This window comes from Panthera uncia, chromosome D1 (genome assembly GCF_023721935.1).
Source record: "Panthera uncia isolate 11264 chromosome D1, Puncia_PCG_1.0, whole genome shotgun sequence".
Classification (NCBI taxonomy): domain Eukaryota; kingdom Metazoa; phylum Chordata; class Mammalia; order Carnivora; family Felidae; genus Panthera; species Panthera uncia.
The window spans coordinates 39,535,455-39,553,217 of NC_064808.1; the positions used below are offsets into that span (position 1 = coordinate 39,535,455).

Below are 17,763 nucleotides of genomic sequence, written 5' to 3' on the forward strand. Positions count from 1 at the left end.
TAGAATGGGATTTAGTCATCAGTAAATGTTAGCAATCCTTCTTGTTCTCCTTTTCTCCTCCCTCCCTCCTTCCCAAGGATGAATGGTAAAGGTTCCCTGCCCCGAGGGGACAGCATGAGCCAGGCATGATGAGATAGTGGGATGCTGTGCATGGGGTCTGATGAGGCTGGCATACAAGTGTTTGTGGATGATTCTACTGGGGAAAGAGGCTGGAGAACCCCACTAGGTCCAAACCATGGAGGATCTTCAGTACTAGACAAAGGAATTTGGACGTGGGCAATGGAGAGCAAAATAGTCCATGTGTGCTTCAGGAAGAGCATTTTGGCAGAGTAAGGAGAGATTGGGGAGGGTAGGGGACACCAAGGAAGCTGCTGCAGCATTTCAGGCAAGAGCTAAGACCCAGACCATTTCTCTGACTCTTTCGGTGTGACAGAGGCTGAGGAAGAGACTTAATTCTCTTTCTGTGTGCCTGTGGGTTTCTTTCTGAAGGAACATTGGTTTGAGTGACAGTTTATCCCATGTGTGCATATGTGTCCTCTGTCTCTTTCTTCTGTGAAGATTTAACATTAATGGAATACTATTATCTAATGTACAGAGTGTCTTCGTAGTTCTCCAGTTGTCCCAGTGATGTCTTTGATGGCAATTTTTTACTTTAATCCAGGGCCCAACCCGGATCATATATTGCATTTAGTTGTCCTATCTTTTTGCTTCCTTTAATCTGAGATAGCTTGTCTTTATCTTTTATGGCATTGATATTTTTTAAGAGTATAGGACAGTTGTTTTGTATAATGGCTCTGTTTGTTTTTTTCTGATTTTTCCTCATGATTGGATTTCACATAGGCACTTTGGGCAGGAATGCTAAATAAGTGATGTGTCTTTAATGCATTGCACAAAGAGACACCTGATGTCAGTTTATCCCATTATTAGCGATGCTGACTTAGATCGCTTGGGTAAGGTGGCGTCCGCCTCATTTCTCTGCTACAAAGTTACCACTTCTCCCTTGTTAATTAAGAAGTAGTCTGTGAAGAGATACTTGGAAACTATGTAAATATTCCATTCCTCTTCAGATTTTTGCCCTGTAATTTTAACATCCATTCATGATTCTTGCCTGAATTAACTATTACTATTGCAAAATTATTTTCTTTCCCAATTATTCCTTTTATGTGTACTACTTTTGACATTGTACTCGAAGGAAGAGCTTTCCCTGCTCCATATTTATTTATTATTCAGGAAGGACTTATGAATTTTTATTTTGTTCAGTGAGTTATAATCTACTACTGTCATTATTCATTCTGATATTCAAATTCTCCCTGGTTTAGCCAGTGGAAAACCCTTCAGGAAAACCTGGCTTCTAGTATCCTTTTGACATCTCCCTGTCATTTTTTTGATCACTTCCTTACTTCCTGGCACAAATAGATGTTCCAGGCTCAAATTGTTCTTTCCCTGTCCCAATCCTGGAAACAGCCACTTCTCCAGGAGTTCTGATTCTTTTTAGTCAAATAGTATTTAAAAGCCAAGATTGGTGTACCAAGTGAACTCACTGCTGCTGAGATGTCATTGCTTCTAGGAAATTTCATATCGGTTGAACTCAATGTGTGTGTGTGTATATAAAACTGTGAGTTCATACTGATACCTTTCAGTTGAATCCGATGTCCACAGGGCTTCTCTTTGCTATGTTTTATTCCGTATTTGTATTTCCTTTATCTACAGTGAAAACTCTGGTTCCCAGTGACATTAACATATTTTCTCAGTAGCATGGTCCTACAATACATCCAAAATGCGTTCAGAATTGATACATGTGTTCTACTATATATATAAAAAAAGAATCTACTAAGTAAAGTTAAAGATCTTTTTTACAGCTCTTTTTGTTTTTAAATAGAAGTTATTTAAAGAACTTTAAAAGTTACTAGGATTGGTTACTTTTTCCCTCTTGAGAACAGTTATATTATTCATTTGAAATAAGTTTTGCCTAGAGTCATACACTATTTATTCTTCTCTGTCTGGTTGCTTTTGTTAACCATTATTCTTGAAGATTTATCCATGTTGTGAATAGTTTTTCCCCCATCGTTACAGAGTATTCTGAGTATACCACACTATCCATTCACTGAGGATGAATATTTGGTTAATTTTATGTTTTTTATTTATTATGAATAAAACTGCTATGAATGTTCTTATGTTTGTCTTTGGATGGAAGGACGTAATCGTTTGGGGTACGTGGGTGTCCTGGCATCTGAATCTGTATATCTGTCTTTATATCTGTATGTCTAGCTTCTTGGGGACGATTGTTTTCCCCATTCTAAGGGAATTCCTTTCTCCTCTAAGTTTCCCAGTGGATACCAGGTGTTCCTGCTTCCTGTGGCGACACCTAACAAAGTTACCACTTGGTAGATAATGCCAAGTCGTTTTTCAAAGCAGTCGTTGAATTTATGTTCCTATGAGCAGTGTAAGCGATTTCCAGTTGTTAGACATCCTCACCAGCACTTGGAATTGGCAGTCTTTTTTAATTTCAGCCTGTCTTGGCTACTAGGGCAAGGGTTTAATTGTTTTTGAGGAACACACTACAGGATGTTTGGCCTGAATCTATTAATGACCTGTATTTGAGGTTGGTTGTTCAGCTCACGTGGTTTCATGCTGGTCTCAAGGGTTTAAGTAGCTTAATGGTGTGTCTTTTCTGAAATCTAGATGCATTGTTGTGTTAGGTGTTCTCAGTTTGTAAGGATCAGAGGTACTCCTAGGTTACTGTAATATTGTAAGGATGGATTTAAGTGGAGAAAACAGGTAAAGCAAATATCTCGTAAAAGAACAATTCGAAGGTCATTTAGAACATAACCCAGCTCAGAAACCTAGACCTTCTTGTGCCGTCAGCAGTAGGATCAAGAAATCCATTCTAGTGACTTTTAGCTGCTCTTCTCTACTTTGATTGTTCCTGCTGTTCTGACTCTTCTGCCTATAACCGCTCCTTATATTAACGCCTCTTGTGTCTATTTCTTCCAGCTACTGCTCCAGCTACCAATCAGAGGACTCAGTCCCTACAAGCCCTTTCAGGCAGAATTTTCTCATTAGGCCACTTCGTAGGCTATGGCCAATCTATGCATTAACCTACTTTCAGACAGGTATCCATCTGTCGTCCATCCATACCAGTCAGGTGTGGCCACAGGAAGCAGGAGCATCTTGTATCAACATGGCAACTTAGAGGAGAAGGGAATTCCCTTGGAATGGGGAAAACAAGCATTCTTAGGGTGTGCTAGTTTAATTGTGTATATTATTTTCTAATTACTGTGTATATTGTATTCTAATTCAGCAGACATTTCTTAAGCCCTCTCCTTTCCTGCCAATAGAATAACTCTGTTGAAAAAGGAAATGAACTGTTGTTCATTGTGAACTTATGCCAGTTCCTAATACTTATAGTTTCTTTTTATATGTTCCCAAGTTATATATCTTTATATATTGTGGACACATATCTGCAGAACAGAGTTCGGCTCAAAGCAAATTTTATTCTGTAGACAGGGGAGCATGAAAGAATTTGGGGATGTATGAGATCTATTTGGTTGTTACTATCCCATTTTAAAGATGAGGGAACTGAAATCCAGAGTGGCAAAGAGATTTGCCCAAGGCCACACAACCGGGAAGTGGCAGGAACCACTTCTGATTCCATAACTAGAGCTCTTTCTCCTATTCTACACTGACTGGGAACATATGCCCCACCCCCGGTGCCCAAATTATTAATAGTAGAAAGGAGATTTGACAAAAGTCAACTTCAGCCAAGGCAAATGGGAGGATTCAAGAGAAGGTCTGGGAGGCTTCCTCAAGGCTGTAGGTTTGGAAGTGAGTCTTGTAAGGCTTGGTCAGGTTTATAATAGTATAGACAAGGGAGAATGGTGCAAGTAAAGGCCCAGAAGTGGGGAAACAGATTTTCTAGGAACAGAGGAGCTACCTGTATTGCTGGGTTAGCGGGTTTATATATAGCAAACGAGAAAGAAATCAGGTATGGTAGGAAGTTAGGAGGCTTTGAGACTATGGCAACTTCCAAATTAAAAAAAAAAAAAATCAGATCATGACATGACAAAGAGAAGAAAGCTTGAAGTCATAAAAGAGTCTTAAAAGAGTCCAGGCTGTAGTGAAAAGGATTGAAGAAGGTGGAGCAGCTGGAGATCAAGATAGAGATTTGAGAGTCTTTGAGAAGGCAGAACGAATAGGATGGAGACAGTGGGAGATAAAGAGAGCGTTGCCACTTGAGAGTTTGAGCCTTAGTGATGGGGTTCGTCTGGTGCCAGTATCAGAAGAGAGGCAGTATGTATTATGGTGAAGCTCACAGGCTTTGGATCAAGGCTGACTTGGGTGTACACCCCCCCCCCCCCCCCCGCCCCCCCCCCCCGACTTGGGACCAGTGATTTAACTCCTCTGAGTAAGTTTGCTGATCTGTTGTTGAGTAGGGACACAGATTCCCACTTCCCAGAGTAGCTGTGAGGTTGTGAGGCTATGCAGGTAGAGTGAAATTCTGTGATGCCACATGCCTGGCATCCAGACACCTAACAAATTTTTGCTTTTCTCCCCAACCCAACCTCTGTTTGAGGAAGTAGTAGAACCTACTTGAAGCCTCTTCTTATGTGTAATCTGCACTTTGAAAAAAAGGAATTGGCTTTGGAGGGAAAATGGGTTCTTTGGGAACCCAATCAATGGGACTTTGAGTTGGACAGATAGAGCCTCTTATTTTTTGGCCTCCTTTGACATCTAGACTTCAGTAAAAAAAAAAGACAAAGCCCTCACAAAGGAGCCAGAAGTACCTTTGCAAGGCTAGGTCCTTCCAAAAACAAGCAACTGTGCTGCCTCTCTGCTGCCACGATGACCTCCATTTGGGGCTGTTTCTGAGCCGAGGGGTAAAAATCCATTGGCTGACAGGACTGCAGTTTGCGTGTAAAACACGCCCAGCCTCCCAGCCTGCTTTTTTAACAGGTTTGGAAATTCCGGTTGTCTCCTCAGAATTCTACACACATGACAACTGGGTTTGGGCGGCGTTGTAGCAAAGGCTGCACCGAGGTGCCCATTCCCTTCCGTTAACCCCCGCCGTGGGGAGGCTGCCTTTCTGGAGCTGCTCCCAACACGCTTCTCTGGGCCATGGTGCCTGCCAAAGACTCTCCCCGAGGCGCAGAGCCCAGGCTTCGAATCCCTCCTCCGAGTCCTTGGCAATGGTCCGCCTCCGCGCAACTGCCTCGTTGCCATAGCATCCGAGGGGCGCCAGGGCCCATTGGCACGGGGCGGGAACCAATCAGAAGGCCCCGCAGGCTGCTGTGCTCCTGGATGGTCCCTGGGCTACCACCAACTGCTCCTAGGGTGGAGCAGGAGGGTGGCTCCTGGCCAGTGGTGCGGAACTGGCCTAGATCCCACATACTCTTCTTGGGATCTTAGTGCTGTTTACCCTGAGCCCTGGTCACACCCCATCTCCCCGCCCTGATATCCTCCTGTTCAGAATTGAACTATCTGGTGGGGTTACCCGCAAGGTGATGGCTTCCACAGGGAGGGCAGGAGCAAAGCTTTGTTGCCACTGTACAGCCGTTTCCTCCAAGAGAAAACTCTGGAGCAGCTTCTTGATTGGTCCAGGGGTGGGCCTTCCTAGCCCCAGGAGGATGTTGTCTGGGCCTTGAAAGTCTAGGGCTGTCCCAGTTTAAGATCCCTTGCTAACTGGCATATGATTGCCAGCTATAAGGAACTGGAACTGGGTGGGCGGTTTATTTACATCCTGTTTGCCAACAGGAAGGTTAAAACGGTTGGGAAGACAGAAAAGTGGAATCTGAAAGATCATAGAATCCTGCACCTTCCCTAGCAGTAAGATACTGGGCAAGTTACTGTACTCTCTGAACCCCAGTCGCCTTTGTTAGGTTGTAACAAAAGAACCTATGTGCTAGGTTTGGTATAAGTTTAAATGAGATAATACAGGCCAAGCAGTCAGGTGCCTGGCCATAAGCACTCAGTAAGGGACAGTCACCTGTGTTTAGAAATGGTAGAACAGTACTGACCAGAGCTAGAGTACTTACATGTAGCATTTGGCAGATATTTTCACGTTAATCTAATTTGTGCTTATTCATTTAGATATTCATTCATTTTAACTCATTAATACATTCAGCATATATTCTCCGGGCACCTACTCTCTGTATCATTCCAATTTTAGTATATGTGCTGCCGAAGCAAGCACATATTCTCTGGGCATCTACTACCAGTCACTTCATCCCTGTCCAACTGTATTTAGTGGGAGCCAGCCCCCAGGGGAGTAGAGACTTTCTTCCCAAGAACTGATGGAGTCTAGCCTGGCAGGAGGCTCTCTGGAGGATCTTGGCACCACGGGGAGGCAGTTGGGAGTTTGGAAATTGTTTTCTGCACTCCTGCCTCCTGTGGCTGAGGTGCCTGAACAGAGCAGACCCCTTTCACGCTTGAGCAGCACTGAGTCATGACAGGTTTCCACAGCCACTTTTGTTCCCCTCACCTGTGTGGAGGTGTGCCCCCTTTGCCTGAAGTCCCCGATCAGCAACCCGGAACCTACTCTCTCTGTAGCGGGACTCCGTCTCCCGGGGCTGACCTCCTTTGCTGCTCTACTGCACTTTGCCATGCTGGAGTTCCTGAAACAATTCTACTCTACTCTTCATGCTCTTGTCACCTGTACACTGTGCTCCTGTAGTGCTGTTCCCTTCCTGCCTCACTTGCATCTCAGTGCTTGTCTCCAGTTGGACCGGGGTGACCACACCCCTACTCATTTGTCTTGAGATCACCTAACTTCTCTGGGCCCCTCATCTTTTTACCCCTTCCCCCCTCCAGCTTCACGCCCTCTATACTTGGGCTGTGTGACAGAGACGTTACTGGGGAGGCACTCTGCTGGATGTCTGAGCAACAGAGGTGCTTAACACACACACACTTCATAAATAGACATCTCATATGTGATAAGGCCGTGATAAGTGCTGTGGGAGTAGGTAGGGTGGAGCAGCCTTGAGACTCAGGGAAGTCTTTACCAGGAGGTGATGTTTGGGCAGTCTTAAAGGATTTAGCTAGGTAGACAGTGGGAGAGAGGAGATTCAAGTCAAGGAAAAAAGCACTCGTAAAAGCCTGAAATTGCCTCATATTCTTAGAAAAAATGTACTGTAGTGTGAATGGGAAAAAAAAGGAATATGTTATTTGGGGTTGAGGGTTCATGAGTAGCAGAGAGAAGTGAGGCCAGAGAGCTAAACAGGGGACTACTCATTGTGGGCTTGCAAGCCACTGCTGGGAGCTTGTGAAGGGCTTTATATAGAGGCATGACATTCAGATTCATATGTAAGAAAGGTGAGACAAATGCCTGTGAGGCGATGGAGTGTCTCATTTGTCCTCCCGCAGTTTTGTGAGGCAGGCGGGTTGACGCTATTATCTACCTGTTACACCCGAGAACACTGAGGCCTGAGCAGTTAAACATCTTGCCAAAGGTCTCAGGGCCAAAAAGGAGAGGACCTAGGACTCACCTGGTTTCCTGGCTCTGAACCTCTTCCTCCTGGGCATGCTGCCATTGTTAACAGAGTCTTCTAGAAAGCTGCCTGCAGCTGGGTGGTTGGGTATATGCTGACAGGAGCAATATGAAGCAAATGGTCATTGATACAATCTTGTTGAAGGAGTGTAGCACTGGGATTTTGTGGCCTGTGGTGTTCGGTCTCCTGACCTCTATGCCATTGCACGTACAGCAAGAAGCAGTGGGGAGCTTTGAGTTTCAAGCTCTACATTGCCTTGACAAAATCCATTCATCAGTGTCTCGCTCATTAATTCAGAGCAGCATCTGCTACCTGATACTGGCATTTGTCACTGGCTTGTTTCTGGAAGCCCCTGGTCCTCCAGGTTGGTCAGCTCTGCAGCCCGCAGCCCCAGGGTGAGCCCTGGCAGTCAGAGGCAGCCCCTTTCTCTGTATGCATTTTGTAAAATGAAATAGCTTTATTTTTTTAAAACAAAAGTAACATTTAGCAGTACAGAACATAAGCTTGGAGACCAGGCAGTCCTGGGTTTTAGTTCTGCCACTGCCACCTAGCTAGCTATGAAAGTTATTTAATGTGTATGGGCCTCAGTGTTCTTGTCTCTAAAATAAGCACAGTCAAGCTTCCCTGAAGGGACTGTTGTGATGATTAAGATGAGGTTACATTTGCAGAGTGCCTTGGCATGATGCTTGGCTTTTTAAAAAAAAAAATTTTTTTTTTAATGTTTTTATTTATTTTTGAGACAGAGAGAGACAGAGCATGAGCAGGGGAGGGGCAGAGAGAGAGGGAGACACAGAATCCGAAGCAGGCTCCAGGCTCTGAGCTGTCAGCACAGAGCCCGACGCGGGGCTCGAACTCACGAACTGTGAGATCATGACCTGAGCTGAAGTCGGACGCTTAACCGACTGAGCCACCCAGGCGCCCCAGGTGCTTGGCTTTTGTATATCCTCTGTATATGGTGACTTTAATTCCTGCACTTGTTGCTTCCCCCACCGCGACTACTACCATCACAGTTAAAGACTATTTGAGAAACAGAGAATAGGAGTGACTGTCTTATAATCCTACCATCACAATGCAGCTACCATTATTATTTAGTTATTATGTCCTTTAAATCCTTTTCCCCCACAACTTCAGAAGATACCAGATTTTATAACATATTTATTTTATAGCCATATTTATTTATTATTTTCACCTCTGTAGTAGGAGCTGCATTATGTTTATTTTCTATATTTTTAATCATTGTTTTCTGATTATAAGATTACCGTATAAAATTCAGACAGCGTAGAAAAAGCAAAAGGAAAAACCATCCTTACAGTGCATACCTCATTCCTAGCCCTGAGGCTATCACTGTTAACTTTTGATGTAGTTTCTTTCGGTCTTTCACTCACATTTTATTGTAGAGTTGAGACACAATTTTTGTGTAATTTTGTGTAATTTTTCAGTTCATAGGATATCATGAGCATGTTTCTTTACTGTAAGCATTATTTTTCAAAGCTGCATAGTAGTCCATCAGAGGGCTCCACCATAATTTACATAAGCATTCCCCTATTGTTAGACACGTAAGTTTTTCCCAATTCTTCAATCTAAGCAGCTTCCTATGGCAGAACCTAGGCACCCAGCCTCAGTGTAACCAGAAAGCACATAATGAACTTGTGCTGTATGTATGGCCCTGGGCGACACATGGTGGAACCCCTCAGCTGGACACTGAGCCTGCCCCCAAGGGAGCTCAGAGACTAGACACCTGGAAATACTGGGATGAAATATGCAGGTGGTTCTTTGCCAGATACTATCAGGGAGTCCATGTAAGAGCGGGTATCTCTGTTTCCTGTGGAAGCTGTGATCTGGAACACACAGCTTTTACAAAGACAAAAGTCTCAGAAACTTTGCTGACCTTTCTCACCTACCAGTGTGTTATTAGGCCTCCAACGCTCAAATGCCTTTTCATCCTGTTACCTTGACTGTCAGGGGCCTGTGCTAATGACCTTTGAATATCACTTCCAAGTGGTTTTCACTGGGAAGGGGTGAGAAGCTACAGCATCAAGAAAGGAACTTGCCTGAAGCTCCGAAGAATCAGAGATGCTCTAGTCCTTGTTTCGATGCACACTTGCTCTGGCACCCACGGCAAATTGTTTCCTCTTCCCAAGCCTGTGTTTTCTCCTTGCAACATAGAGAGATTGGACTAGATGATCTCCAGGGCCCTTCCAGCATTGACATTCCATGGGGACCTGAAGCCTTCCTCTTGCTAGGAACTGAAGTGAGCATCCTGATAAAGGTCACAGGATCCTTCTCCGGAGTCCAGAGTTTCCTTTAATTAGTACCTGGGGAACCACTTATGCTTTTATATTCCCGCTTACTTCCTTCTGGTAGCAGTTGGGACATGTGGAGACTGAAAGGCAAGAAGCGCTGCTCACTTGGTGAAAACACTAGATTCTGAACCCCAAATGATTCTTTGTTCTTTTATGTATTGGGTATGTTTTCTTTTATGTGGTTGGTTTTTGCATTCACTCTCTCATTTGGCAGATATTAACTGAGTCCCAGACCCAGACAGTTAACCGAGACTCAGCCCTGTTCTCAAAATGCATGCAGTCTAGCGAAGAGACAGAAAAAAATGTAAAAGGCAACAAGAGAATTGCTACAGTGGGGGGTACATACAAGTTGCATAAGGAAAGGAGTGTTGAGTCGGCCTAGAAGCAAAGGAGTCTCAGTGGACACGTTGAGACTTTAAAGGATGAGTGGAAGTTTTCTAGGTAGACAGTCGAGGAGAGGGCATTCCAGACAGAAGAACCACACGTGCAAAGGCCAGGAGGTATGAGAGTACATGTCGTGTTCTTTGTGGGGCTAGGGGGTGAAAGGGACAAATAGCAGATGAGAAGAAGTCGAACATCTTTCCTTGAACAAGGAATTTTCTTTCTCTAATATAACTTATTTTTTTTCTTTTTACAGGTCTCTTGTGGCTCAGAGCATAATCTGGCAGTGATTGGTAAGTAATGAGTAGCCTGCTAACTGTGATCTGAAAGTCCTGTGGCAGAGTTAGAGAAGATTTTCAGTTAACCCAAGGCCAGGGTGTGTGTGTGTGTGTGTGCACGTATGTTGGGGGACATGCTGGGAAATGGAAGTCTTTGGTTGACCAAGGCTTTACTAGAAGCCCCTTTTCTTTTCTTTTTAAAAATGTTTACTTCTTTTGAGAGAGAGAGAGAGAGAGAGAGAATGAGTGGGGGAGAAGGAGAGAGGGAATCCCAAGCAGACTCTGTGCTGTTAGCACAGAGCCTGACATGCGGCTAGAAGCCCCTTTTCTAAAAATTTCTATCCATATCATTGAGCGTCTTTTTAAGGTACCTGAGCTGGCTCCCCTCCCCCAGGGAGTGGCATTTGAGGATATTAAAGATTTTATACACTATGAGGACAGCATGTGTAGAAAGCCAGACATGAAAGAGGAAGAAGATTGGGCTGCTCTTGTTTCTTTGAATAAATCCCTTACTCCAAGTTCTTTCCTCTTTCTTTGGAGATATAGGGCTCTGCTCACTGCCCTAACTGCCTTGTATTTTGTGGCACTCAGGTACTCCCAGATGAAGCCAAGCTTCTGATTAATTGAGGTTTCCTCTTAATTGACTCTGGATAACCAGGGTTCACTGTTTTTATAATTCAGCCTATGAGTAATTCCTTTAAGAAGCTTTCTCATTACTTCTATAGGTAGACTAGTCTCATCTCACAGAGCGTTAAAGAGACACCAGTGTGGGGCCTGACTGTCTGAGTTCAATACAGGCTTCCACTTCCTAGCCGTGTGAACTTGGACAAGGCACTTAACCCCTCTGTGGGAGGACAGTAGCGCGTACCTCCTAGGGTTTGTTGTGAGGGTTCCAGGAGTCAATATATATAAAGCACATAGAATGGCGCTTGGCTCCTAGTGAGGGTTTTAGCAGTGTTCACTGTTATTATCTGATATTTTTTGTAATTGCCCTCCTCTGGGCTCTAGCTCTCCATCTGTAAAATGGAGGGGTTAAAACAGAAAATCAAGGTTCCCTCCTGCTCTGATATTTTCGGATCCTATTACAAACCCATCACTGCTAGCCTTCTGTTGGTGATTTCTGTTTCTGGCTACTTCTCTCCCAGCCTCTGACTCGGCTTCTGAAGGGCAAGGCCCCTGCATTTTCCTTTTGTTTTCTGCCTGTTTGCAGTACCCAGAGCAGTGCCTGGTACCCGGCAGAGACTCGGGCTCTGTTTTCTGAATTGAGCTGAGACTGGCTCAGCCGCCTGCAGTGGCAGCAGTTTGAAGCACTACTTTGTAGGCCCAAACGTGATGTGCAAGGAGGCAGAACCAAGGACAGCTGAGGAGGTAGGCTGCCAGCCAGCAGAGGGGGGTGGGGAGTAAACTGGGCTGGAGTCAGAGAAGGAGCGAGAAAATGTAACAGCAAACCTGCATGCTTCGCAGCAGCACCACATACTCTATTCCGGAACTGCTCCAGCCTGGGTGTAATTAAGACAAGCTACTCGGAGAATCAGAGGTGGTGCCTAGGATGCTGCTGCTGCTGCTGTTGTCACTGCACTGGGGGAGACGTTGGCTCCCTCTGGGACCAGCACAAACAAGAAGATTTTAGGGAGTCTAACTATGAGAAAGAACACAATCCAGATGAAGGCGGGGCCAGAGCTCGCAGGGCGGCAGGCTGAGCTGAGAGAGGCAGCCTGGGGCTGTAGAAAGAGCATAGACTCTGCGGGCAGAGAGCCTTGCTTCACACTGGTTGCATCTCTTTGTGAGCCCCCATTTCCCCCCCTCATCTGCGTAATGGGAATAATTCCCATTTTGCAGGATTGCTGTGGGGATTGGTGTATGTGAGGTACCTGGTCTATAGTGGGTATGAGAGAAATGTGTATGTGTGGATAATTCTGTTTGTTTCTCATTTCTCTTGGTCCGGGCGGGGAGAGGGGAGAATGGCTTGTTAGTGTAACCGTGCTAGTGAAGTAATTGTTACTTGGGAGAGAGGAATGATAACATTCTGGAAAGGTGTCCGGCGTTACCCAGGTGAGGAGAACATCAGAGGCAGCGGAGAGCAGGTGTGCCGGTGAGTTCTTGGGGGGTAAACCTGTATTTTTCTGTTTTGTCCTCAGTGCCCTGGTCCTGGCTCACAGTCTGTTAAATGAACGGTTGCAGAATCAGAAAAGGTGGGCCCAGTCACAGGGCTCTGGGCATATTTACCTGCCTGTGTGTGAGCTGGGAGCAGAGGCTCCCCACCACTGGAAGAATGGGGCCCTCCATGGGTGCCCTGCAGGGCTCAGGCTGTGCTGTAGGAAGTGACAAGAAGTGCCTGTTAGCCTTGGCAGAAGGCCAGAAAAGAGGGAGACAAGCTGGAGGAGGAGAGTTCCTATGGGCTTAAAGCCTGGTTCTCACAGCCAGCTTCTCCCCTCGGCCCTTCTGCCATTGCCGACTTCAGATGGATTTCTCTGCCTTCAGTCTCATTCCCTGAGATCTGGGCTCTCTGCGCCTGGTGCTAAGTCTCCCATGTGATAGGCACAAAACAGTTATAGAATAGACTGGAACAGAGTATAAGGAAGCCAAACTTGCCCCAAGTGTAGAAACAGCTTTGATGTGTAGTGAATGTGCAATAGACAGACCAGAAGGGGAGGTGAAATAGAGCCTGATGGAAGGACATGACTCAGGATCTGCTCTTAGAATGGACACTCCACAAAGTATATTTGTTGTACCCATTTTATACAGGATAAACAGGTTGTCCAGGGACAAGTAGCAATAAATAGTAAAGCTGTCTGCTTGTCTTCCAAGACTGCTCTTTTGACTCTCATATCCTAGGACCTGATGCATTATGGGTGGTGGTTAAGAAGAGCACAGACACCAGGGCCAGATTGCTTGGACTCAAATTCTGGCTCCTACACCTATGAGCCAGGTAACCTTCTATAAGTGGCTTAACCCCTCGGTGCCTTGATCGCCTCATTTGATATGCCTTGATGTGCCTTGATCGCCTCATATAATATTATTGGCCTCATAGTTGTTATGTAGAGTGCTAACAGTGCCTGGCACAAAAGTAGAAGCTCAATAAATGTGAGCTGGTATTATTACCATAATCATTGTCATCGTCATATATTAAGACTTCAAGGAAGGAAGTAATTGTAAGATGGGTATAAGGAGGCCTGAGGCTCAGGATGGGAACCTCAAAAGCTAGAGAGGGAAGCATCTTCCTCAACCTTCAGGGACCAATGCAGGATCTCACCATAGCTGCAGAAGGGATTTGTAAATTGGAGCCTGGGGACCCCAGTCTGGGGGATCTGGAAATCCCAACAGCCCTAGAAACAGTGCTAGCCCAGATTTGTTCCAGATCAGGATTCTGCTGTCTGCTGCCCCAGACGGGGATTCAGAACCTGCCATGTTCCAACCTGAAGCAAACCCCGCAGTAGCCACATTTCCGCTTTCTTACGGAATCAAAATAATTCCACTCTGCTACTTCACTTGCTTCCAGGTTTCTTTTTCCCCCTTCTTCTGCAGTTTGGTCTGGTTCTTTCCTTTGTTTTCCAATGAGGCTTCTCTTGACATATTCTGTGTTTGCCACCAGGTATCACCATGGCTAGACAGGATGGTGAAGTGGTGTGAGTTCCTGCTTTAGAAAAAGAAAGCCAGGGATCGAGAATCTCAGGTGACAGTCAGGAAAGAGAGAGCTGAGGCCATTGGCCACAGCTGGCGTGGCCACTTCTAACCGTGTGCCTTGCCCAGTCAGTCCACCTCAGTGAGTCTGATTCCTCAGCTGTAAAATCTACCTACCCCTAAAATTGTTCTTCCAAATGGCACAGGTACGTCAGGTGGCTGCTTAGTGCCTGCCACATAACAGGTGCTCAGCAGGTGCTCGCTCGTTTGGCAGGTTCACTAGTCCTTCCTTCCTTCCCACCTAGGATTTCCCTCCATATCTGACAGAGCTGGCTGGCTGGCTCCCATTCGTGGGCATAGACTGAGGTCAGCAGGAGTGACATGAGGGCATTTGACCACCACTTGCCCAGAAAGATCCCTGCCTACCAGAGGCTGGCTCCCAGGCCAGCTGTGTCTTTGGGGCCCTCACCTCTATGTCTGGCTGAATTGGCTCCAGCTGTTTTGCTTCCCCTCTGAGCAGCTTATTTTGGCTTGAATGGGCAATTTGTTTGCCTTCTCTCCTGATGTGCAGTTGTTCAGCCTTCCCTTCCTGCAGAGAAAAAAGAGCTGACTGCATTTCCTCTCTCCCCGCTCCACACAGACCTTTGGAAAACATTTTTTTTATTATTGGTGGCCTTCTCCTGGAGCATTCAGGCCTGCCAGACAGGCATTGTTAAAGGGTTAGATATTTGGCAGGAAAGTGTCGTGTCTCCTCCTCCTCCTCCTCCTCCTCCTCCTCCAAGCAAAGCCAGATCTTCTACCAAATTGGAGCTATAATCTATGTAAGGATCTTTTATTCTCTTCATTTCACTGATAATTTCCAATTATTGAACCTTTGTATCTTTGTAATATGTGTGGCACAGTGTCTGACCTTGGCTTGAAACCCATCAAACAGGGTCGTGTAAGAATTTAATAGTGAGAACTAAATCTTTTTTGACACTAGCTCTTCCTCTGAGAGGCAATACTTCCAAGCCCGAGGGCATTGCAGAGACCTTAGAGGCAAGTAAAAGCCTGTATGGTCCTATGCACAGTGTGATTGGCAAAGCAGAAGTGCTTTATATTATCTCATTTAATCCTAATACCAAATGGATGAGTTGGCACTACTGTTAACCCCATTTTCTAGATGCGGGAAGGGAAGCGTAGGCTGAGCAGTTTGTTGGGAGGAATCTGCATGTCAGGTCTTTAACCAGGGCTTCTAACTTCAGAGCCTGTGGTCCACTACCCGATGCTGCTTTCCTGCAGACCAGTGACAGTCCAGCCTATTTTTAAGGCCACCAGATAAGATGATGTCATCTCTTCATTTCAGTATTTAGTTCCCCTTCATGTTAGCAGTAACTTCTTCTGTCTTCCAGACTAAATGTCTTCTTCAGGGGCGCCTGGGTGGCTTGGTCGGTTAAGCGTCCGACTTCGGCTCAGGTCATGATCTCACGGTCCGTGGGTTCGAGCCCCGCGTCGGGCTCTGTGCTGACAGTTCAGAGCCTGGAGCCTGTTTCAGATTCTGTGTCTCCCTCTCTCTGTGACCCTCTCCCGTTCATGCTCTGTCTCTCTCTGTCTCAAAAATAATAAACGTTAAAAAAAAATTTAAATGTCTTCTTCAGATCCAGCAGTTCTCCGTATAAGAACCAGAGAGAATTGTGAAGTTGATGACATTGTTTTGGAAAACCACCCCTTTTAGGATTCTTCTTCCCCTTCTCATTGTCCCTTACCTCTTAAAAAAATTACTTCACTTATTTAATTTTTGAATAATTAATACATGTACATGATTCAAACTTAAAAGGCATAAAAAGATTTAAAATGAAAAACTTCCCTCCTACCCTGTCCCCCATTTGTCCAACACCCCAAAATCCTTCTACCACATGTGCAGTTAATGCCTATTATTAGTTTCTTCTGTATTTTTCTGGTTTCTTTTTGGATATATTAAGTAAATGCTAAGATATCTTTTTATCTCCCCTTTTACATAAACGGCAGTATATTATACACACTTATTAGTGTCTTATTTTTAATTTCAACAGTTTATCTGGGAAGTCTACATATCAGTATAAAGCCTTCCTACTTTGTTATTACAGGTACATAATATTCCAGTATACCTATGCACCATGATTCGTTCAACCCTTGCCCTATTGATGGGCATGTAGATCATCTCCAGTCTTTTTGCTATTCTAAGTAATAATGTAGTGAATAACCTTGTGTGTATGTGTGTATATATATATATATATATATATATATATATAATTTCATATGTGAGATGTTGAAGTATAAATATAGATTATTGTATCAAAGAGTAAGTATATCTATTTTGCAAGATAGGAACTACCTTCATAGGAATTATACCATTTTTCACTCCCACTAGCACTATATGAGTACCTGTTTCTACAGCCCCCCTAATAGTATGTTAAGAAACTTCGGGATTGGGGTACCTGGGTAACTCAGTCAGTTAAGCCGACTTTTGACTTCAGCTCAGGTCATGGTCTCATGGTTCCTGAGATCAAACCCAATGTTGTGCTCTCCGCTGACAGTGTGGAGCCTGCTTGGGATTCTCTCTCTCTCCCTCTTTCTCTGCCCCTCCCCTGCTTACGCTCACCCCCTCCCCAAAATAAATAAACATTAAAAAAAAAAAAAAGAAAGAAACGTCAGGATTTTTGCCAATCTGATAAGTGAAAAACTACTGAAGGTGGTTTTTGTCTTTTTTTACTTTTTAAATTGAAGTACAGTAAAGTGTACATATCTTAAAGTTTCAGTTTGGTGAGTTTTTCATATGTGTATACCTAGGAAACCACCACCCAGTACAAAATACAGAACATTTCCAGCACCCCAGAAAGTATCCCTTCTCAGTCAATACCCCACCCCGAGAGTTAACTACTATTACAACTTCTGACTCTAGAAATGAGTTTTGCCTGTGGTTGAACTTCATATTAATGGTGTTATGCACTGTGTACTCTTTTGTGTCCAGCCTCTTTGCCCAACACATTGCGTCTTCTATCTTGTCATTCTTTTTTATTGGTAATAGTCCACTGTATGAACACACCACAACCCTATCCATTTAAGTGTTGAAGATTTGGGTTGCTTCCAGTTTGAAGATTGTGAATAAGGCTGCAATGAACATTCTTACACACATCTTTTGGAGAACATGCACATTGATTTCTCTTGAGTACGTAACTGAGAGTAGGATTTTTGGATCCTATCCTTAGCATTAGTAGATAACTTCTCAACAGTTTTCCATGGTAGTAGTGCCCATTATATATTGCCCATCAGTAACATATGGGAGTTCCAACTGCCATCTCCTTGCCAGGTATTTTCAGTCTTATTGATTTAGGCCATTCTGCTAAGTGTGTAGTGTGGAGCCTCACTGTCATTATAATTTGCATTTCTCTGATAACCAGTGATGCGTAGCACCATTTCATATGCTTATAGGCCATTTGGGTAGCTTCTTTTGTTAAGTGCAAAAACTTAAGTGTAAACACTTTAAAGTGGATTTTGCCTATGTTTTTCTTACTGATTTGTAGGCATCCTTTATCTTTCAGATTCAAGACCTTTGTTGAGATATATATATATATACATATATATATATTGCGAACATCTTTTCCCAGTCAGTGGCTTGCTCTTTTGCTTTCTTAATGGTGTCTTTTGATGCATAGATATCCTTAATTGTAATGAAGT

The 17,763-nt window shown here is 44.4% G+C and overlaps 2 protein-coding genes across 2 annotated transcripts in view; one reads left to right on the forward strand and one right to left on the reverse strand.

The window, feature by feature from the left end:
• LOC125913211 (L-lactate dehydrogenase A chain) overlaps window positions 1-17,763 on the reverse strand; it is a 968,541-nt gene that overhangs the window by 388,031 nt on the left and 562,747 nt on the right. The window lies entirely within an intron of this gene.
• The window catches only part of SERGEF (secretion regulating guanine nucleotide exchange factor), a 234,361-nt gene that overhangs the window by 133,263 nt on the left and 83,335 nt on the right, over window positions 1-17,763 (forward strand). Inside the window, 1 exon segment of the mRNA XM_049618186.1 lies at window positions 10,425-10,461. Within this exon segment, the coding sequence (XP_049474143.1) occupies window positions 10,425-10,461 (37 nt within the window).